The sequence below is a fragment of the Candidozyma duobushaemuli genome (assembly GCF_002926085.2).
Source record: "Candidozyma duobushaemuli strain B09383 chromosome Unknown A_B09383, whole genome shotgun sequence".
Lineage (NCBI taxonomy): Eukaryota > Fungi > Ascomycota > Pichiomycetes > Serinales > Metschnikowiaceae > Candidozyma > Candidozyma duobushaemuli.
This window is the reverse complement of record NW_020289901.1, coordinates 1,069,308-1,092,411: the sequence shown is the minus strand read 5'-3', so window position 1 is coordinate 1,092,411 and position 23,104 is coordinate 1,069,308. Positions and strand designations below refer to the sequence as shown.

The window sequence follows — 23,104 nt, the reverse complement described above, 5'->3', positions numbered from 1 at the left end:
GAAATGCTTTGGAGCATACGAAAGGGACTCCTTATTTTTAAAAGTTTCTCCCATCATTCTCTTAGATCTGTGGAAGCTTTCATATCAGTGCATAGATGAACCATTCACCTCAGGCGCCACGGTAGAATACTTCTACCTGACTGATTCACCCTTGGCTGCGAAATAGGGCTGGGCGGTCCCCCAAGTGAGTTTCACATTACATGAACATGCCTTTGAATATAGGATACTCTGGTTTTAAATAAACCACTTATGTGAAAGTTCTTGCTAGCACTCTTTCATCACTGGACTTAGGCATGGTTGTTTTGGAAGGACTTAACTCGATTCATTCTGGCGCCGCGGTGATGCGTTCCTCTCGCGGTAGGCCCTAACGACGAGTAAGACACATCCTTCCGAGCAATGAAAGCATAATTTTTCTGTCTCTTCTAACAATTCATTTAGTTGCTTCAGAGTAAAGTATTAAGATTCAAATAATCTTAAAAGAAACCCCCTCGTCTCCCGGAATTTGCTCACTTCACTTGGTGAACAACACCACGGCACCCGCGCCAGGCTCGCGCGGCTGCAAACAACTCTCCCCACCACCATTCATCGATTCCTCTAGTCGAGCAGAATATTCACAACTTTATCGGTGCCATTGGAAAATTTAACATCGCTTTTCTCCCAAATCCAGCTTTATTTCCTCAATTTTCCCCCAAAAAACGCCATATTTCCCGCCATGACGCCCTCGCTATCCATTTGCCTGGCGCCGCGACTATTTGTTTAGGCCTGCCCGGCCGCGATTCTGCCCCAGCGCTGGCGCCAGACCCAACTCTCACTGTTATTTCTGCCCCAGGCTTCTTCCCGCACTTGTTTACCTTCTGCTACCATGAGAACCAGTAACAAGAAACCGGCTGGGAAACGGCAGCAGCTGATTGCCAGCTTTTTTGCGGCGGCTCCGGGCCGAAAACAACAAACCACTCCTGAAAAGGTCCTTGCTGGTAGGGCAACCTCGAGACTTTCATCCATCACCACCTCCAAAGGTGCATTTGATGAGTTTGGCTCCTCTGATACATCCTTCGGGCTGCCTGAAATGAACAACTTCAGCAATCCAGTTCTTTCCAAGTTGTCCAGATCGGCCTCTGCCACTGGTCTGCCAGAAAGGCCCAGGTCCGCTCTGCCCACGAAGGAGTTGTTTGTTGTGGCTGATTCAGATGATGAGAAGGAAAACAGAGTCCCCGGTCCTGCCAAAAAGGCCACTCTAAAACGGTCAGGCTCCTCCAGCTTGACTGAGTTGTTCAATGGCTCGAAAAGGCCAACAAGAAGACCACAGCAGCCTCTGTTTACCCAGCCTCCACCTACACTGGCTGAAGGTAAGATGATAAGACTCAGCGACGAGCAGAGAGCAATTGTGAACTACGTGGTGCACAAGCAAGAAAACGTCTTTTTCACAGGTTCTGCCGGTACCGGTAAGTCGGTGGTGCTTCGACATTTGGTGCAAGAATTGTGTAGAAAGCACGGCCTGATCAATGTGGGTGTTACCGCATCAACAGGGTTGGCTGCATGCAACATCAACGGCCAAACAGTACACAAGTTTTTGAGCATAGGGTTGGGCACAGGCAGCCCGCAGGATTTGGCTAACAAGATCAAGAAGCAAGGTGCTGCCAGGAGAAAATGGCGCTCGATCAAGGTTCTCATCATCGATGAGATCTCCATGATAGACGGCAACTTGTTTACAAAGATCGACCAGGTGGCGCAAATCTTAAGAAGTTCACAGCAGCCGTTCGGCGGCATCCAGGTGGTTTGCACTGGTGATTTTTTCCAGCTCCCTCCAGTATCTCGAGACAGACTGAGCCAGTATTGTTTCCAGAGCCCGTCTTGGGCAAGAGCAATGACGCATACAATCACCCTTACCCAAGTCTTCCGTCAAAAGGGCGATACTGAGTTGATTGACATGCTCAATGCCTTGCGTAAGGGCGAGTTGGACGGCACAATGGTGATGAAGTTTCATCTGCTACTGCGCAAGGTCCACTACACAGATGGCATAGAACCCACGGAGCTCTTCCCTACAAGGCAAGAGGTCAAGAGGGCTAACGAATCGAGATTGCATCAACTCCCAGGAGTGTCACAAAGGTATGTGGCGAAGGACAATGAGCTGGATCCATACCTCCGGAAATTGTATGAGAACTTGATGTGCGAGGAGGTTCTTGAATTGAAGGTTGGCGCTCAAGTCATGTACTTGAAAAACCATCCTGATGATGTGGTGGTGAACGGGTCGATTGGCACGGTTTTGGGTTTTATCGGCGAGGGGCTATGGGGTACAGTGTGCCAAATATTTGGCGTCAGAGAGCTTTTGGATGCATCGCCTGAATTCGTTCTTTTGGTCAGGCTCGTCTGTGGGTTAGTGGGCAAAAGTGAATACACGGACGAGCAAAGAGCAATGTTTGCAAGCTTGCCGTCCGAGTGGAAGTCAAAGATGAGTAAAATGGCCGCAGAAGCGTTTAAAGCCCCAGCGTCAGACGCACTATTACCTATTGTGAACTTCCGTACGTCTTCAGGATACGCATTGATAATGGTGCGCCGCGAGGAATTCACCGTTGATCCCGGCAAGGCAATGAACTTTCTGGAAAAGAAAGATGGCATGATAAGAGAGCAGCTTCCACTTCTTCTAGCATGGGCCATGTCGATCCACAAGGCGCAAGGCCAGTCGATAGACCGACTCAGAGTTGACTTACGTAAGATTTTCGAAAAAGGTCAGGTCTATGTTGCTCTTTCTCGAGCCACCTGCAAAGACCACTTGGAGATTCTCAACTTCGATCACCGACGCATTGCGGTTTCCAAAGAAGTTCGAGATTTCTACGACTCCTTGGAGGTTCACAAGAGCTGAAGGAGTCAGGTTCTCCACTCCGATTCGGGTCAGAGTCAAATGCGGGAGTGCTTATCCAGCCACAATCTCCCTAATTAAATTGCATAATATACAGCATCATACTTCGCCGGCCAAAAGATTTTGGCGGGGCGACCGGGTGCATATTCCAAGTTGGAAAATCGGACTTTTTAGGTGCTATTTCGCCGGGCAGTCTCTGACTCCTTCACATAGCGCTCGGTATACGGCGCCGTACCTCACTGCGGAAAAGACGATAAGAGTGGTATATTTACCAAACCAGATGCGGTGAAGCAGCCACGAAATTCATGTCTTCCAGGAGGAATTGCTCCGTTTCGTATGTTCTAATTTTCGTGTTCCTAGATCTCTACTAACTCCAGATGCCTAAACTGCAGAGTCAAGAAGGTATGCTTCTTTGTTACTAAATATGTTGATCCATACTAACCAATAGCGAAGATGTGACGGTGGGGAGGTCTGTTCAAACTGTCGCAAACATGGACTCAAGTGTGAGAGGCCTGAAGACGATAAGCGAAGTGTGAGATTGACCACCACAGAAACTCAAAAGCTCCGTAGCTTGGCATCGCTGCTTCAGAGCACCTTATCCAGAGTCCACAGTGTGGCCTTTCAAGATAAGCAAATCTCCAGTGAGACGATTCTCGAGGAGATAAGGCGGCTTCTTGAACCTTCCATAAATAAGACTGAGGGTGTGGAAATGCCGGCAAAGAGAAAGCTTCCGGTGTCGATAGGCGCCACCAGTGGAGGCAGTTACTCTATCTTTGGACCTACTTCAGCGTTCTACAACTTGGTGGATATGTCGAACAACTCGGACTCAGCTGATCCCTTCGACAATATGCTCATGAACTCGTCGTCATTGATCACTTGCCTCGAGAACTTCTTCAAGTATCAGTACCCAGACATTGCGACCTTTATTCACAGAGAGAGTTTTCTTAACGATTTTCTACATCCACTGAATTTTAGGGGCTACTGCTCCGAAGAGCTCATCTATGCAATCGCCGCGTTGGGTGCAAAGTGCTCCGAAGACGAGAATTTACGTGGATTGGCGGGCTCCTTTTTCGAAACGTCCAAGACCAAAATCTTCTCGAAAAAGATCTGTGTTCCCCACGTCAATACTCTTCAAGCTCTTCTTTGTCTTTCACTTTATGAGCTAGGCGACGGCAATGCTTCCGCAAGCTGGATGTTGTCGGGTATGGCATTCAGAATGGGGTACGATTTGGGCTTTCAGTTGAACCCACAAGACTGGGCAATTGAACAAGGCACAGGCGAGGCTCACCACGCAATTATCACAAACCTGGACGTGATGATCCGTTCTCGTGTTTATTGGGGTTGTTTTGTGTTTGACCACTTTGTCAGTCTTCTAATGGGACGTCCAGTCACGGTGAGAAAGTCTGAAGCAACAATTCCTTCCAGTGAGCATCTACCGAACTCCACTGGTATTGATAATTTTATCTTCCAGCCGACAAAAGACCCGTCCAGTGTGGAGAATATCGATGCCTCACAGTCCTTGGTTTCCTTGTGCTCGTTGAGTGAGTGCATCGGCCTGGTTCTCACCGAGATCTTCTCAAAGGACTCAGCGGGAGATGATATGTCCTATCTCACCAAACGAAAAATTCACGACTTCAACCAGTATTTGGCGGAGTGGAGGAGCAAGATTCCAGTGGAGATGCGTTGGAACCGAGCTACCTTGAAGAGACAGAACTACAATCCCACAGTACTGAATTTCCGACTTTACTATTATATCTTGATTTTGTGCTTGAACAGACCGTTCATGAACATAAAAGTGGAAGACAACCCATCACATTCATTATGCAATTCTGCCATTTCTGAGCTAGCCATCTGCCTCGACAAGTTTAACATGTCAGGGATTCCACCCTCCATCCTCGTTGTCTACCTGTCGATCTTAGGAATTAGTGTCACTTTATTAAAAATTCACTCAAATCCTATTATGCTGGTATCAGACCAGGACATCGACAACTTGAAAGTGTATTATACGACGATCTCGAGATCGTGCCAGAACTGGAAGCTCGCCACACGCTCACTTCTTTACTTGAAAAAGAAAATAGCAGAATTGGGACTTAATGACCTCAACAAGATCTTTACGTCCGCAGCTGAGGCCTACCAAGAACATCATTCGCAGACCGATTGGGACCAACTCTTCGACGGCATGGATGCCAATATGGACTGGGCCTTATCAGATAACGTCTTCTCGAATTTCTTCGACTTCCTTAACACAGACGACGTAACCCGCGTCAATCCGTGAATGTACAATATAAAATACTGGTTGGATTTCGCAGCCAGTTTTTCGCAACCAAACTGTACTGTAGGTCTAAGTGTGTGCGAATTTCTCAGTGCCGTAGGTCGTCATTTGCCATCATCTTTCCCTAAACAGCTCAATGTCATTCAAAAGCTCATCTTCGTCAGGTGATTTAGGTTACAATGGCTTTCCTGTTTCATTGAGCTACTTCGTGGCTGCACCAGAGGTGCTGGTCATTCAAGATCCAAATATAGCAGTACTCTTCAAGGCGTTATCAAAGAAGAACTCCGTCACCAAAGAGAAGAACCTCAGTGATTTGGTCAAAGTTTTCAATGACACTTCTTGCACAATCACAGATTCTGTGATCATGTGCTGGATCCAACAATACCCAAAGTTAGCGCTTGATAATTCCAAGCCTGTCAGATTACTTGCGCATCAGGTTCAAGGCAACTTGCTAAGAAGAGTGGGTGGCAAGGAGTTCGGTAAGTACTTGAAAAGCACGATCCCACTATGGCTCCTGAGTCTTTATGACCCTGACTCCCCTGTTGCCAATGGCTCATACAGAGAGCTCCTCGAGAGCTTCAATAATGAGAAGGAAAGGGTTGATACCAAACTTTGGCATGTCTTTTGTGAACAGATTATTAATTTTATCCACACCATCATTTGTGTGGAGTCCGATGAAAGCTTGTCTGATCTCAGGTATGTGAAGAAGGAGGACTCGGTTGCCAAATATGAAAGGGCCCTTGTCGGAGCGGTATCCATGCTTCGAAAACTTGTCGACATGAGAAATCATGATACATCCTTTGTACTCACTGATGAATCTAAGAAGCAGGTGGAAGACATTTTACATCTGGAGGAGCTCTGGGGGCCATTGGCTTCCTGCTCTGATTCGGAGACAATCAATGTTGGTCTCTTCAAGACATACCTTGCACTTATTAAGGCCATCTTTAACCTCAACGAAAACCACCCTTTCCCATTCACAACCGCTTTAGAAGATGTCAAAGGCCTCTACAAACTCGTCAGCAAGAAGTTCATTAAGAATGTCAAACTCAAGGAAACCGAAAAGACTCAATCTCTCGTCTACTCAAACGTCATCATCCAATTTTGGGATACCTTGAATGTTTTGACGTCGTTTTCGAGCATGGATGCTGATGATAATAAAAGTCTTAAAATTAAGAAAAACTTCTGGGAATTGGCTGGATCAAAGGCTCATTCTCGTCTCATGGACTATATCAAATTGGGCCCCTGCAACTCTGACCCCATATTTTATAATGTGCTCAAAGCATTTTTCAAAAACGCATCTCGGGTGGAATACAAAGCTGAGTCTGATGATACTTTTTTGGACTTCGCGTCCAATAAGCATATTAAAAGCATCAACAAAGCCTTATTATCCCAATTCTCAAAGCTAAACACATTGCTTTACAAGAAGTCTGCTATTGGTTGCATATTTACATTGCTCAGTTTATCATCAGCTAAGAGCACTCCTGAGCTCAAGATGGAAGCTTACTTGACAGCTCTAGATGGGCTTTCTGCAAGATCAAGACAAGCAGACGCAAGTACGAAAAATGAAGCGATTGAGTTGCTTGCCTCTAACTGTGAAAACTTAAAGTTTGATGAGATGGGCGAAGAGATATGCGAGTATATAACTAGCAGTGGTACCTTCAGTCTTGCGGGACATTCATTCAAAAGTGAGTTTGATCATGTGGTACCCACCTATGTTGCCACTCTCAATGTTGAACAAAGCAACAAGTTGGCAGATAGTGTGCTTCTTGCATTGCTGGATATCTTTGAGATTCCGCAGCAAACCAAAGCATTCGAAGTTTTAATTTGTTGTTTTCAAAAGGGATTCAGTCAGGAGACTAAGGAGTGGATGCCATTACTTCCTTCATTTTGCACCCCTAACTTTACGCGCCTTCCTTTTGAAGTCCTCCGCCTTGTCCTCAAATCCAACGTCGACTGGATTGATTATCAGGAGTTGATAAGTGATGTTTTCACGAAAGTCTCAACAGATGTCAAGAGTGCATTGCCTGAACTTCTAAAAATCTTGAAGCAGACGGAGACAATATCAGAGAAAGACATTCCTGAGGTAAAAGAGTATTTGGAGTCGTTATCAGCTGCAAATACAGACTCGTCGCAGGGGAACGACATGGTCTATAATTACATTGACGACCCAACAATTCTTCGAAACCTCATAATTTCTCCAGCTGTTCGAGCTAACCCAAATCAGTTTATTGACGCTACAATCACGAAGAAGATAAATTTGCGGAATCTTGAAAGTGATTTGCAGGGAAGCATTTCCGAAATAATTCTCCAAGGTTTGACTACTCTGGATGTGAGCCGTCTCGCATCCTTCTTGGAGCTAATTGGTGATGTGCCATTTATTGCACGTACGCTCTACTCTGGTATGGAAAAATCAGATTCAAAATTTGAAAAAGTCACAAACTTTTTATCGCAGTTCCCCAAGTACTTCCCGATGAAAGAGATTTCGGAGAGAGTTAGCAAAGCAACAGGCTTAGTGGATATCACCACCGTCGCTATATCGAATCCTATTTTTCAAAACGTTCACTTGGCCAGTCAATCTACAGAAGATCCTATTTTAGACGGCTTTGTTGTCGGCACGGCGAAACTTCTTGCATCGCATCTCGATTCCGCCCAGAGCTCTGCGACGGATTCAATAGCAGTGGCCATTTTGGTGAGTGAATACATCGATGATTATTTGTTCTTGGCCAAATCAAACCCATCAATGCTGTCTATCTTGAATGATAAAGCAGAGTTGGACACCTCGATCAAACGTCATGTGTTTGTCAGTTCAAGCAACCCTGCCGATTTTTTGAACGGACAGATAGAAGATTCATCAATTGAAAGTCATTTATTGAATGTTATATCAGCAGAGGGTCCCTTCAACAAGTCTCAAATCTTCTTCGCTCGCTATGTGACTCGCCATCTTGCCACAAGTTTTGAGGTAATGTCTTTCAAGGAGTTTGAATCTCTTGATTTGAAACTCACAAAGCTCGCTCGTCAACCCCTTCTTTTAGCCTCATTTCTATCATCGGCGACTAAGTTTACGGGCGTGTCGAAAAAGTTCGACAGATTGAGGAGTTTTGTGTTTGCAGAAATCCTTGGTGTAAAGTCTTCGCTTGATATCCTCGACCTGGGTAAAACATGGCTCTCATTGGCCATTAACTTCCTTAATGTTGATCATAATGAGAGTCCCCAGTATGAGGTGTTGCCTCCACACAAAATGGGCTTGCTTGTTAACCATATATCCGAGTGGTTGGATTCTGACATTGCCTACGATGATGATTTTCATGTTATCAGAAGTCTATTGGCTCTTTTCTTTTCGAGTTTGTTGGCCGAGCACTCAAACTCAGTTTCTGAGAAATGCTGGGAAGTTGCCTACGACTTGTGCCTCAATAATCTCAGCACTGCTCAGCTTGCAGTTTCAAATATTGAATTGCGATTCTTCACCATCAAGCTTGCAGCTACACTTTTAAAGTCAGCAGATGAGCAAGGCGATTGGAAGGAAACGAGAAAGTCTCTTATTGAAGAGATTTGTGATCTCATCCTGAACCAAGAAGTTGAAAGAAATGATGAACAGCGTGATAACCAGGCCATTACAATGACCAACGAGATTGTGAGGAGAATCATGAGCGGGCATTGCGTTCCAGATTATCTCATCGCTGACAATCTGGAGAAATTTTATAAGATTGTCCATAACTCAACCTTCGTGGACATGCAAAGAGTTTCTACGATGCTTTTGCAGAGACATATTTTGTCAACTCGAGATGAATTTGTTGTCGAATACCAACTCAACAAATCCAATTTGGGTGACTCTCTGGAGAACCTAGCTGAAGCTAAGTTACCCGAACAGCTTATTAACTCAGTAGCCGAGTTTGGAGAGGATCTCGAAACATCAATTGGAAGAGAAAGGGATCATATTGTGACATCTTACTTATGGAGTTGGCTTTTGATCTTTGCATTCTTCAAAGACTCAACTTATGGGATTCGAACCGACTACATCAATCAACTTAAAGAGCATAAGTCAATTGAGCATTTGTTGAATGTTATTTTCGACCATGTCGACATTGCAGATTCCAAGTTTTTGAAGACTTTAGTTGACGGAAATTTGGAAAACACTAACCGGGTCGACCCTGAGAATTGCAAGATTTCAGAATATTCAGTGGCAACTGGCTGTGTGGGCGAGGATCTCTTGTACGAGATGAAGTTCTTGCTCGTTCACCTCTATTTGATGTGTTTACAATACCTAGGCTCTCACAGCCAACAGTGGTTCAGTGAGCTTAGAGACTTGCAATTGAAAAGGCAAATTGAAAAATTCTCGGTCAAATTCATCTGCCCTATTCTCACCTCCAGAATGTTGAGTGAAGTCGAAAGTACCAAGCGCAAACTCACAGACAAAGATGAAAATCTAAGCATCAAGGTTAACCAAGTCACCAACGAAATCAAAACCATCTATTTGATTGATGAGCAGAGAATGGAAATGGTGGTCAAAATACCGGAGTCATTCCCACTTTCTAGCGTCCTGGTCCTGGGTCCCTTGCGCTTGGGAGTCAAGGAAAATCAATGGAAAGCTTGGTTATTGGCTTCTCAGCGGGTTATCTCCCTCACAAATGGCTCCATCACAGATTGCATTGAGTTATTTAACAGAAATGTCAACTTACATTTCTCAGGGTTTGAAGAATGTGCAATCTGTTATTCGATCTTGCATCAAGACCACTCCCTACCATCCAAAACTTGTCCCACTTGTCTGAACAAATTCCATGCTGCCTGTCTCTATAAGTGGTTTAAGAGTTCTGGTAGCAGTACCTGTCCATTGTGTCGTACAGCATTTAATTTCAGCAGAGCTTCAAGAGCTTGATTATTAAATCTATTTAGCCTCGGGAGTTTTTAGGAATGGGACGAGTAGGTCCACGTGAATGTAGAGCGTGAGGCGTTGCTCCAGGGTTTTGACGCGCCCAAGGTGCGCCTGTCAATGTAATGTTAGCTTTTGTTGTCTTCTGGCCAGCGTAGCCATTAATAAAGCCTGGCAATGTGTCCTCTTTTTCCTCCTTTTCTTCATTGGCAACATCTTTGACCGGTAGCTTTTGCCTCGTCTCTGTATCGAGCCATGGAAAGAGGCCAGAGCCGAACCAGAAGTGTTGCACGACAGGAAACTTACCAAGAACCTCAACCTCGTACATTTTGAGTAGACCCGATAAAACCTTGGACCATAGCGATACAGTTTTGTGTATGTCAAAAATAATAGGGGAATGTTCGTTGAAGGGACCCAGCTTGATTTTGAAAATAAATGCAATGGCGTTCACATAAAGATTTGTTTCTTTAAAGTCCTCGATGATGAGTGAAGAAAGAACTTGCAGAACCGGTGGCACGTACTGCTTACTGTTACCGTCGACATTGAATTGAGCAGCCCCAAGGATGTAAATGAAATGGAAATGATCATCTAGCCCCCATACACCGTGAGACCCGGCGGGCTCGAGACTGTACTCCAAAATCAAACGACGGACCAAATCATAGTACTTTGCGAATATGATAAGAATCTCAGTGGCGTCAATTTGGGAGACGTCAAGAATCTTGAGTTCCATAAGACCTCCAACAAATGCTATAAAGGACAATTCGTGACCAGAGCCGTAATCCAATCGAATGGGCGAGCCAAAAGAATTGACCAAGTAATACAGAAGCTCGAGCTGAAGATCCTCCTTTTTTGTTAATTTATGGAGCAAAGGACCAACGTCAGCCTCGATTTTGTCTTGCCATTCCCTTCTGGCCATGTTGCCGAATCTTCTGGGGCCCTCTAGTGGCGGAGTTTCATCGAGGAGTTTATTGAAGGATTGTATGATTTCAACAATAGCACGGCCAGACTCGGAAAATGTCTCTAGTAGATCATCTCCAAGGTTTCTTGAAGCTGGCGTATTAACGTCTGCTCTAGTTACTAGTGACAAGTCGAATACATTCTTTGGCAAACTCGTGCCCTTCACTTTTTGTACAATAATTCTGATGACGTCATGGAGTCTTTCAAATGCGATGGAATTTTTGAAGTTCAGCAAGTCGGAGGCATCATAGATGCACTTGATTGGCGTTGAGAACTGAGGTGCCATTTTCTGAGTGCTAGGTTGTGCTTGAGATCCGTGAGTTCAACAGGGTAGTACAATGCAGCTTTCGTGCAGGAATGATCGTTATCAGTTAGCAACGTCATTTTTCAGATCATCAAATATATATTCGTTAAGAGGTCGGCGGCTTTCCAGTAGGCAATCCTTTAGTCTTGACAGGAGAATTATCTGGGGATAACGTCATTCGTATCTTTTTCGAGGGGCTCAGTTCTGGTGAACTTATGTGCCCCTCAACTGGTGCTTTCGCAGTCATATTTGGACCAGGCAAAAAGGGCACGTTCGATAAAGTATTCTTCATTTTCATAAATTCGTTTTCCTTCTTTACCGATCCATTGCTGTCTTCGTCCTCGCTTTCCGGAACGAACAAGGGGTTTTGCTCCTCGAAAGGATTCTTGTTTTGCAGGAAGAAAGCTGTCACGTCCAGCTGGTTCCTCGGTAGCTCATACCTTTCCTTCAATGTCTTGCGTCTTCTCCTTGTCTCTTTTTTTATCGAGCGGTTTTCCTTTTTCACCGGTGACTGTCCATTCTCGCCCTTCACAAGCAGTTTGTTCTTCGTCGGCGACCCATCAAGACTTTCAGCTTTCACCTCCACGACGTCATCAGCATCGAGATCAATCACCTCAATAGCATTATTCAACTTCTTCAGGGGTGACATCCCTGGCCATAGGCGGTCTAGCGTTGTCTTCTGTGGTGGGGCCTTTTTCTTCGGTGATTTCTTCAATCTATCTTTCTTCAGCTGTTCTTTTTCAAACTCATCCACTAAGCTTGGCGCAATCAAACGAATGGATTCCATCGTCACGTTTACAGCTGTAAGCTTTTCGTCATCCTCATCGTCTCTTTGCACCAAGTTATCTGGATCCTGGGATTCTTGCTCCTCACCCTCGATTTCGTCATGCTCTTGCTTCTCCTCGAGTCGGGTTTTCTGCACCAAATAAACTTTCTCATGAAGTTTCGACTTTTGAAACTTGAGCACACCGATCTGGATCCCATCTGCAACTTTTGATCTGGCAAGAAAAACTTCAGAAGAAGCCTTTGGCGATAGAAGAAGCTTGAGAGCAAACGACTTGAGGTTAAATTTCCTCTCTCTCGGCAATGCGTATTGATTTTTCTTCAAAAGATTTGCCCTGCCCTTGCCCACAAACACGAACTTGCCATTCTTAACTACCAGATGGCCAATATCACCTGCATCACATACATAGTTGTATCTCTTCACAGTTTGTGTTTCATCGTCAGGAGTGAGACCAGGCATATCATCGATGGCAGCCTCGAGTTCTCCAAAACTTGTTGAGTAAGGTGTAAACTTGAAGATTTTGGAATTGACTAATGGAAAAAAATAAAGCAAAGCAAAGTACTCATCAATCTTCACTTCTGCCTTCATTGTCGTTTGTCTTCCAAAAATCTCCTTATGCTGTTCTCGAAGTGCCGAATCGAGGTATTTGTTGAATGATTGAAGGCTGTCCAGTCGATCTAGCTCGGATTTTATATTCTTCCAAGGTTGTAACAGCACAGCCTTAACCTTCTCTTGATTGATGAATGTCAGAGAAAACATGGCAGAGAAGTCTGGTAAGGCACCGAAGTCCTGGGTTAGTTTTCTAGGTAGACTGGAGAGCAAATTAGTTCCACATAAAGCGATCTCTTTTGCACGAGTCATACCAATACCCTCTGCACCAGTCGAATAATCACCACCTCGTAGTATGGCAATCAAGACCAATCTATTTCTATCTAGCCCAGTCACCTCAGTTATCTTTTCCATTCGAACAGGGGTAACATAGTAGTCTGTGTTGCTCAAAACGGGTTTGTCCTCGTCATTCATGTATTTTACACGATTGAACTGACGGATCATTTTCGTTGCTCCGAAGACAAGAGTATCTGAATCATCAGATATCACATAATCCACTACACCTAGTCTCTGAAGCCATGCACACTCGGCTTCTGCTTCCCCAGGTGCTTGGACGATATCCATGCAGTTTCTTTGTAAGATCCTTTTCATTCTCTCCACAAGTCCCAGACCCTCGCCATAGTTTGAAGGGTGCACCTTGTGAAAGTGCTCGAGGACCTCATCATAGTTGATCGAGCCTTGGATCTCAGGAAGATTGCCATGGCGGAGCTTGCTTGGCTTAAATTTCCCATCAAACACAACGACGAACGAAACGTTATGCTGAACGAAGTACCATAATTTGGCCATAAAATTTCGAATCGTTCTATTCTGCACATCAGGGTCCTCGGGATCCACGTTCGGAAGCTGAGAGTAGAACATGAACATATAGGCATCTATGGCAAATCGGGGTGGTCTACCATTTTCCTCGATAAAGTGGGACAAGAACTTTGGAAATGGGATTCTGGGATCACTACCCGGGCTCACCACGGGCCAGAGCTCATCAATACCCATTAGACATTAGAAGTATGGAGTAGTTGTAGATGCAAAATTACGCGTTTACTGAATGGCAAAAATAGAGGCACAAAGAGGGGATTGTCATGATCTGAGAACATTGTGGGGAACTTCAAGTTTTGAGAGACTTCAGTAAGTTTTTATCTATTTTTATAATGATTGGTTTGGTTTTTTTGCTCTTGTTTATTTTTTGAGGTGAGTGGGTGTTTGCCATTCGGTTGCAAAATAGCAGGATGCGAACTCAGAGGCTGGATGAGGAAAAGATGCAAAACTATCATAAACGAATAAAAATTGTGAATCCCGAAAAATAAAAGGCAGTTCCAGCTGAAAAGAGTGAACCAGTAAAGGCTCATTCGCAAATGACAACTTTTTTTAGTCGAAGATGTGGTTTGTCCATCACCTAGATGTGCGTTTGTTGCTAAGCCTGTAGTTTGATAAGCGAGGATCTCTGCGCCGTATTCATAAATGTTCGACTACTGTCTAACATCTTGCTACAAGTGAAAGCGCAATTGGCTCAAAGAAAATACACATATATAAAACAGAGTCATGAATACATTAGATTAGCTCATCAACTCATCGCACGCACAAGCAGCATCGAATTCCACTTGAGGGTGGTTCTCGGAGTCCACTGCGCATCACCTGTGACTTCAGACTGAACCCACCACCCACTTCACATGTGGACCAGAAGATTGTAGAATTTAAGTAACCACAATTCATTGAAATATTTGAAAGACAATAAACGGCTCTTCTCAGTGGACAAAGTCTTGCCTCGGACGGCCTACTGTCAACGGCTTCTGTAGCATTACCTATAATGCAGAAGGTGATGGAGCTTGCCGAGACACCACAAAAGCATAAAACAAACCATCGAGTTTGTCAAAACTTCCCACAGCCCCACCACCTGACACTTCGGTAAATCTCGGCATAAAAACAGCAGCTCCGAATTGGGCCACTTTCTCCATGGGTCATCTCTCGTGCAGGCATGTCCCAGTTTTACTAACAGAGTTACTCCACGCTAAGGAGAATCGATCCACATCAACACACACAAGCTTTTCGGACCCATGATACCGCAAGATTCGCTTGGCCAGCTTGTCTGCGGAGGCTTTCAAGGCACCACTGTTACCTCCCAGGCATATCAACTCATCGTCAAGTACAAAATTTCAACAATGATACTTCTGAGGAAGAATGCCCAGCTGGTGGAGCAAATGTCCAAGCTCATCAGAGACTTGCAATACATCGCCTACAAGCACGCAGGATATAAGTACCCTTTGCTTTTTGCTGTGGATATGGAGGGTGGTATGCTCAATTCGTTGTTCGATTCGCAAAACTTAACCCAATTTCCGGGCGCCATGGCTCTAGCTGCCACTGGAGACCCCCAGTTGGCTTATGAGGTTTCAAAAGCTTTGGCCGAAGAGCTCCGGTTTATTGGCTTTTCCATCATACTCGGTCCGGTTCTTGATGTAATCACAAAGCTTTCTCATCAGCTCGTACTGGTCCGATCATTTGGTACGACGATTGATGAGGTAACCAAATATGGCAAGGCTTGTGCCAAGGGGCTCAAAGATGGTGGCCTTATCACTGTTGGCAAACACTTTCCAGGTATTGGTAATGCCTCTGTGGACTCTTTATTGGAAGTACCCATGATGGCAGACTCGCTTGAACAAATAAGACGCTTCAACTCTGTGCCATTTGCAGAACTTATACATGAGGGCTTAATAGACGGAATCTCCGCTGCTGGCTGTGGAGTTCCTACCATTTCTCCAGACGAAACACACGCTTGTCTTCTGCCTGTTCTCATAAACCAATTATTAAGACAAGAAATCGGCTTTGAGGGCTTCGTGATAAGTGAATGCTTGGAAATGGACGCCTTGTACCATTCAATTGGTTTGGGACAGGGAGTGATGTTGGCCATCTGTGCTGGCTGTGACTTGGTTATGGTGTGCCATGACTTTGAACTACAAATTGAGGCAATCGAATCCATCTCAATCGCTCTTAACAACGGAACATTGGAGGAACATATGCTTACGCCATCTTTGGGGCGGATTGAAAACATACAAAAAAGACTCCCGCAATGGAGCAAGATCTTCCCTGACGATAATCCAATTGACACTAACCTATACAGACTTGCGCACCCAGGTGCCTGGAAACAACACAAGGCATTGTCTGAGTATGCTTACAGACGTTCGATCACACTTATAAGGGACTACGAGGGCGTCCTACCGTTGACGCAGTATCTCGGCGACAAGGGGGAGAAAAACAATATCTTGATCCTTACACCCTTGTTAAACCCAATATATCCGCAGCTGGAGGAGCCCTCCAGAAAAAACTTGTATCCTGGTGAAGCTGTGTTTCTGAAGTTTGGCGAGTATCTCTCAGAATTCTCAAATTCAGAAAACTTTAATGTGCTTCATACGACATATACAGCAAATGGGCTCACTGCGCTACACGAGTCACTCATTGAACATTCCAAGGCCGTAATTGTTTTCACTTCAGAGGCCTCAAGGAACATGTATCAGATTGGCATAGTGAAATATGTATCGATACTATGTGGTGCATCACCACTGTCGCTTTCGCAACAATCAGGCCAATCACACCTTTCAAAGCCCTTGATTATCGTGGCAACCCTGTCACCATATGACTTTTTCTACAACAAAAGTATAGGCTCGGCTTACCTCTGCTGTTACGACTACACGGAGATTGTCTTGAAGGAGCTTGTGGGTGTGCTCATGGGTATTTACACGGCACAAGGTTGCATCCCGGGGGAAAAGAAATTTATTGTCGATAAGAATAAGAAGAGACGATTGATACTGAGCCCAGGAAAACTGCCAGAAAGGCCGCGTCGATACTTACCACCAAAGAGAAAATGGCTTGTGGATGACTTTGACTGTCATAGAGATTGGCGTGGTCTACTAAAACTATTCAAAGCCAACCAGCCAAACTTCAGTGAGTCGACCTTCAGATTGCTTGTATCCTTTCTTCATTCAACATCTGCCACCCAGCGTCATTTCGTCATAAGAAACTCCAGTTTGAACATTCTTTACGGTGTCGTGATTACGTGGGTACAAGACCTAGGGTCCAAAGAATACCGAGACGAAGAGAAAACGGGAAGCATAGTGTACTTGTTGGTCGACAAGAGTAAGCGTTTGCAACTGATAGGTAAGAATCTCCATTTGCGTGCTATGCGTTACTTACTAAAGGAGCAAGGTTGCCTGTTAGTCAATTTGGGCTGCCTGTTTCCGATGCCTGTTTTCTTTGACGAAGGATTTGAAGAAAGAAATCTGTCTTTCCTTAACAACGTTGGCTGGGACATCAACGAACAATCAAAGCTGTGGCCCGCTCATGTCATGGTGCTCAACGAGTTATCCTCGTGGTCAGTACCTCAAAAGATCTTCCGGGAGTTGATGATAGTGGGTGTACGATTCGACATCTGTCTGCAGATGGAGAAACTTCAAGAATTGGTTCTGCGAGCGACAGAAAGCGATACTCAAGAGAAAGGTCTGCCCGCATCTACATCAACTGCCAACTCGCCAGATGCGAATCCCACAGTGACAGATGTCAGGACACACAATCGGTGGTTGAGAGAACTCTATCATGAGGCAATGCATTGCAATGACACCAACTCTGCGTTTGAAGCCAAGATCATCATTGCCCTCGAACCAAGCAACCAGAATGTTATTGGAGGTATCGTTCTTTTTACGAACAGAAGTAATCTTGCAAAATACTATCCTTTCATCGAGGAGGCGTGTCTTGGTACTGGAAGTTACAAAAAAGAGGCTTTAGTGGGAGGTATTGTCGGCCCGGTAATTGATCCGAGCTACTCTAACCTCACGGAAATCTTCAAATTTGGTCTTATTTGTTCCGCGGTGACGTATTTGAAATCGAATTACTGCGACGCCAATTCTGTTACAAGTATGAACTCATGCATGATGGTCGAAGTCATGGAGGGTAAAGCTTTCACGGGAATCAAGGCTATAGGCTTTGAGCCGTGGAAACAGTACCACCAATACTATGATAGACAACGGGAAGATGAGGTTATTCTAGGCGATTCAAATTAACCATGCCGGTCTAAATCGGAAACCCCACTACAGCCCCTCGTCCAACGGTCGGATAAATTCGTTTGCTGAGGGGCAGATTGTTAAGCCGATGCCACGAAAGGGTGTATGGAAGGATTTTGGCACAGACAAGAGGTTTAACCGTTAGACACCGGTGCGCTCGGATCAACGGATGTGTGCGAAGAAGCCTCGCAAGACGCTTCCGAGGCTACCTAATGAAGAGTGGATTTTCACCAAATGAAGATGCAAGATGGCGCCATGTCATCAGCTCATAATTTCTAATAGGTTTTTATGAAAGCAGAACGTTGATTCTGGTTACGACTTGCAACCAGCCTATCGCGTATCTGAAAAATAATGATCCCCGGGGTTTGCACTTGTCAACAGTAGGAACGACCCAAAATTGATCTATGGAGGCTGGAGACGCAACATTGACGTGAAATTACATTGACGAAGAACCAGGAGGGGAAGATTGGCGGTAGAGTAAACTGGCCTCCGAAGCTGTTGGGGTATTGTTAGGTTTAAGCGCCCGGGCATACGTGGGTCTTGCTACCCCAACAAGGGTTGTGAACGGTATATTCCGAGAGGGTAGCAAAGTAAGCATCACATAGGCCAATGTGCCTCTGGTTCTCCACTACAGGACATTGTTACGCCTTGTATGTCTCACGGCATACTCACACCATTAAGAGCCCTACACCAGCTTGCTCAAGCATGTGCATCGCCCACGGCCAATGAGATCTACAGCAAAGTGGAGATGAGCAAATGGATCACGCTACACACACATTTCTTTTCCGGCTTCTTCTAAACTTTCGCTTTATGTTTGACTGGGATGAATCCCACCAGGCTGGCCAGGCCAGGATCCCGGGGCAAAGCGGGAGGCGTGGTGGAATACAGGTATTTTCTGCAGGAATGCTCCATTCTCCCGGGCTGCTCATCTAGGCCGTCGCCTGTTCCGTGACCAACCGGTGAAAAAGTCGCGCCACCCGACTTTTTCCTGCTGCTTTGGAGGCTGGTCCTCGCTCTTTACCCCATATTTTTCATCCCGCGCATGCCTTCTCCATACATTACGTTCCCTTATCCCGGCCAAAAAGCCTCTACCTGCAGTCCAGCTACCCCAGCATGTGGATCCGCAGTCCCGGGCACACCAGGCGTTTCTTACTTTGTGACAAGCTGCAAATATGTGCAACGCCTGGTTTGGCGTCTTGTCCTGACGAATATATAAAGAGACACATTCCCCCACATTTACGGATTTTTTTTTTCCTCTTTGACTTAAACCTCTATCAATCATGGTTCCACCTACCGCTGTTGAATCTTCTTTGAACTTCACTGATCACCCATCGATCAAGTCTACTGAGGACCCATTGGTTCAGCAGTTGACTCTTAAGGATGATGTTACCATCAGACACAACGCTCCTCCACCAACCTTGTACGAGGATGGTCTTTTGGAGAAGGGTACCACCATTTCTTCCACCGGTGCCTTGATGGCCTACTCCGGTAAGAAGACTGGTAGATCGCCAAAGGACAAGAGAATTGTCGATGAGGAGACCTCTTCCCAGAACATCTGGTGGGGTCCTGTCAACAAGCAGGTTGACGAGTTGACCTGGAAGATTTCCAGATCCAGAGCTTTGGACTACTTGAGAACCAGAGAGAAGTTGTTCGTTGTGGACGCTTACGCCGGCTGGGACCCTCGTTACAGAATCAAGGTCAGAATTATCTGTGCCAGAGCTTACCACGCTTTGTTCATGACCAACATGTTGATTAGACCAACTGAGGAGGAGCTCAAGAACTTTGGTGAGCCAGACTTCACCATCTACAACGCTGGTCAGTTCCCAGCCAACACCTACACCAAGGGTATGACCTCTTCCACCTCTGTGGAGATCAACTTCAAGGACATGGAGATGGTTATCTTGGGTACCGAGTACGCCGGTGAGATGAAGAAGGGTATCTTCACTGTCATGTTCTACTTGATGCCTATCAAGCACCAGGTCTTGACCTTGCACTCTTCTGCCAACCAGGGTAACGAGAAGGGTGACGTCACTCTTTTCTTTGGTTTGTCCGGTACCGGTAAGACCACCTTGTCTGCTGACCCTAACAGAAAGTTGATTGGTGACGATGAGCACTGTTGGTCTGACAACGGTGTCTTCAACATTGAGGGTGGTTGTTACGCCAAGTGTTTGGACCTTTCTCAGGAGAAGGAGCCAGAGATTTTCAACTCCATCAAGTTTGGCTCCATCTTGGAGAACGTTGTCTACGACCCAGAGACCAAGCTTGTTGACTACAGCGACTCTTCCATCACGGAAAACACTAGATGTGCATACCCTATCGACTTCATCCCATCCGCCAAGATCCCATGTTTGGCTGACACTCACCCAACCAACATCATCTTGTTGACTTGTGACGCCAGCGGTGTCTTGCCCCCAGTGTCCAAGTTGACCAACTCCCAGGTGATGTACCACTTTATTTCTGGTTACACCTCCAAGATGGCTGGTACTGAGGAGGGTGTCACCGAGCCACAGGCTACTTTCTCTGCTTGTTTCGGTCAACCATTCTTGGTTTTGCACCCAATGAAGTACGCTCAGCAGTTGTCTGACAAGATCTCCAAGCACAATGCCAACGCCTGGTTGCTTAATACCGGTTGGGCTGGTGCTTCTGCTGCCAGAGGCGGCAAGAGATGCCCATTGAAGTACACTAGAGCCATGTTGGACGCTATCCACAATGGTACTTTGAACGAGGTTGAATACGAGAAATTCCCAGTGTTCAACTTGAATGTTCCAAAGACGTGTCCAGGTGTTCCACCTGAGCTTCTCAATCCTGTCAATGCCTGGTCTGAGGGTGAGGCTTCTTTCAAGAAGGAGATCAGCTCTTTGGCTGGCAAGTTCGTGGAGAACTTCAAGAAGTACGCTGACCAGGCCACTTCTGAGGTGCAGGCTGCTGGCCCCACTGTCTAAACTCTTTTCGCATATAGTGCATACACATAAGGTAAGACCACAATGTAGATCGCATGGAGCATGTGAAAGCAAGGCGAGCACCACGCCACGACATCCAATGAAGTCTTTTCAAAGTTGACAAAAAACAGTGGATCTTTGTCGCTGTCGAGTGACTTGAGATGCCCAGAGGAACCCGGATTATGAGATGTCCGATTACACAAAAGCGCAGGATCTAACGGCTTTCGCAACATGACATTGTCACCACCACTTCTATGCCTTTTTGCATTGTCCACAGCTAAAATCTCATGGCCACAATGGCCCGCTTGTTTGAGCTAAACTCCGCATCCCGCAATCACTCTCTTGTGTTTTATTTCATGTTGCTGACGGACTTAAGCGTTACAAGAGCGGGCCGTAGATCAGTTTTCGCAGCCATTCACATGGCATTGGAGTTAGGATTTTGTCTGTCGGAGATCTCCTGGGGTCCCTGCCCTGCCGACAGGCCATTCTCCGATTTGAACGTGAAACGCACCGTCTTGCTTTTCCGGTCATAGACGGAGCGGCGTTACTTCGGAATATCCACTAGCATCTCTCGGAGCTCTCGAGCCCAAGGCGTTTGCGCACTCCACCACAGCACATGCGCCAGTACAACGAGTAGAGTAAAACCAATTACGCCAAGGTAAGGGCCCCCCAGAAAACCCGGAAGTTACAAGCTCCGAGAATCATTCGATTTCGTCAAGCGATTCTTCTATTTTTTTTTGTTGGTTTTGTGCTCATACACCCCCTCATTGGCTTACCTCATTGCCTCTTCCTGTTGATTCTACAGACAGCTTCCCCTCGCGGGCTGCAGGTGCATCGCTTATCTCCACACGAAATATAAAAGCATGCTCGTCCGCTATTTCCACAAAACTAACATGCTGGTAATTGCTGATTTAGGAGTCAACATCCCCTGGTGGGCGGCCATCATCCTAGCCCTAGTGGCCTACCGTTTATTCAACGTTGCCGCATACTACGTTGCTTACAAGCGCTCCGGAGCTTCGTTTGCTCCGACTGTCCTGGACGGCTGGTATGGCTTTAAACTCATGAAGCTTGTGGTTGAAAAACAGGCCAATGGTGAAATGCCTGACTACTTGTACCAGCGGTTTGTCGAGACTGGCCATGACACGGTCCACTTGACCATGGCCGGCACCCCGGTGGTCTCGACCCGGGACCCAGAGAACATCAAGGCCCTTTTGGGCACGCAATTCAACGACTTCATCCTTGGACTCCGCCACCGTCAGTTCCAGATTTTGCTCGGTGATGGTATTTTCACCTTGGACGGCATGGGCTGGAAGCACTCGAGAGCCATGTTGAGACCTCAGTTTGCCAGAGAGCAGGTTGGTCACGTCAGAGCCTTGGAGCCCCACGTCCAGGCGCTCGCAAAGATCATTCGTAGCACCGGCGGCCAGAAGTTCAACATTCAGCCCCTCTTCTTCAAGTTGACCATTGACTCGGGAACGGAATTTTTGTTTGGTGAATCCTGCGAGTCCCTAAGCGAGGACGAGCCTGGTGTTGCTGAGAGCGGACCCGCCGTCAAAAGACAGTTTGCTAAGGCCTTCAACATCTCCCAGTCCTACTTGTTCATGCGTGCCGGTTTCCAGAAGCTTTACTGGATTGTTAACAACCCTCGCTTCTGGCGCAACAACAAGATCGTCCACGAATTTGCCGACTACTACGTTGACAAGGCCTTGAACTCCACCCCAGAGGAGGTTGAGAAATTCAGCGGCTCAGGCTACGTTTTCTTGTACGAATTGGCTAAGCAGACCAGAGACCCCAAAGTGTTGCGTGACCAGTGTTTGAACATCTTGTTGGCTGCCAGAGATACTACTGCCGGCTTGATGTCGTTTATGTTCTTTGAGCTCGCTAGAAACCCTGATGTGTTTGCAAAATTGCGTGCTGAAGTTGTCAATGCTTTTGGCGAAGGTGACGACGTGGACTTGTCAGGCATCACTTTCGAGTCCTTGAAGAAACTTGAATACTTGAAGTGGGTCACCAACGAAACCCTCAGACTCTACCCATCCGTGCCACAGAACTTCCGTGTGGCCACGAAAGATACTACCCTCCCACGCGGTGGTGGCCCCAACAAGGACCAACCCGTATTCATCAGAAAAGGTCAGACCGTCACTTACACAATTTTCGCCACTCACAGACTGGAGGAGATTTACGGCAAGGATGTCATGCAATGGAGGCCTGAGAGATGGGGTGAAGAGAGAATGAAGAAGGTTGGTTGGGGATTCCTCCCATTCAACGGTGGACCAAGAATTTGTTTGGGCCAGCAATTTGCATTGACAGAAGCGTCTTACGTGACTGTCAGACTTTTGCAGATGTTCAAGGACATCCAATCCTTCGATCACTGCGAGAACCCCAAGAAGGCATCCCACTTGACCATGTCTTTGTTTGACGGCGCCAATATCAGTCTTACTTAGACTTATATATTTATTATGCTCACGTACCA

The 23,104-nt window shown here is 46.0% G+C and overlaps 6 protein-coding genes across 6 annotated transcripts; 4 read left to right on the top strand and 2 right to left on the bottom strand. All coding sequences in view use genetic code 12, as the record gives it.

The window, feature by feature from the left end:
- Positions 1 to 862: 862 nt before the first annotated feature.
- On the top strand, positions 863 to 9,895 carry CXQ87_000493 (uncharacterized protein; the record flags this gene model as incomplete). Its single annotated transcript, XM_025479069.1, has 4 exons — positions 863 to 2,845; positions 3,360 to 5,111; positions 5,395 to 9,738; positions 9,770 to 9,895. The coding sequence occupies 4 exons, from the start codon at positions 863 to 865 to the stop codon at positions 9,893 to 9,895; spliced, it is 8,205 nt and encodes a 2,734-aa protein (XP_025338542.1).
- A 120-nt stretch (positions 9,896 to 10,015) lies between these two features.
- RRD1 (peptidylprolyl isomerase) lies at positions 10,016 to 11,239 on the bottom strand (the record flags this gene model as incomplete). The annotated part of the gene is made up of 1 exon (XM_025479068.1): positions 10,016 to 11,239. One exon carries the CDS (start codon positions 11,237 to 11,239, stop codon positions 10,016 to 10,018), a length of 1,224 nt encoding a protein of 407 aa, XP_025338541.1.
- Positions 11,240 to 11,363: 124 nt separating this feature from the next.
- On the bottom strand, positions 11,364 to 13,640 carry CXQ87_000491 (crossover junction endodeoxyribonuclease; the record flags this gene model as incomplete). The annotated part of the gene is made up of 1 exon (XM_025479067.1): positions 11,364 to 13,640. One exon carries the CDS (start codon positions 13,638 to 13,640, stop codon positions 11,364 to 11,366), a length of 2,277 nt encoding a protein of 758 aa, XP_025338540.1.
- A 1,058-nt stretch (positions 13,641 to 14,698) lies between these two features.
- On the top strand, positions 14,699 to 17,692 carry NGS1 (Ngs1p; the record flags this gene model as incomplete). Its single annotated transcript, XM_025479066.1, has 1 exon — positions 14,699 to 17,692. One exon carries the CDS (start codon positions 14,699 to 14,701, stop codon positions 17,690 to 17,692), a length of 2,994 nt encoding a protein of 997 aa, XP_025338539.1.
- A 1,280-nt stretch (positions 17,693 to 18,972) lies between these two features.
- On the top strand, positions 18,973 to 20,634 carry PCK1 (phosphoenolpyruvate carboxykinase; the record flags this gene model as incomplete). Its single annotated transcript, XM_025479065.1, has 1 exon — positions 18,973 to 20,634. One exon carries the CDS (start codon positions 18,973 to 18,975, stop codon positions 20,632 to 20,634), a length of 1,662 nt encoding a protein of 553 aa, XP_025338538.1.
- Positions 20,635 to 21,524: 890 nt separating this feature from the next.
- On the top strand, positions 21,525 to 23,075 carry ALK2 (Alk2p; the record flags this gene model as incomplete). Its single annotated transcript, XM_025479064.1, has 1 exon — positions 21,525 to 23,075. One exon carries the CDS (start codon positions 21,525 to 21,527, stop codon positions 23,073 to 23,075), a length of 1,551 nt encoding a protein of 516 aa, XP_025338537.1.
- Between the last annotated feature and the right edge of the window lie 29 nt (positions 23,076 to 23,104).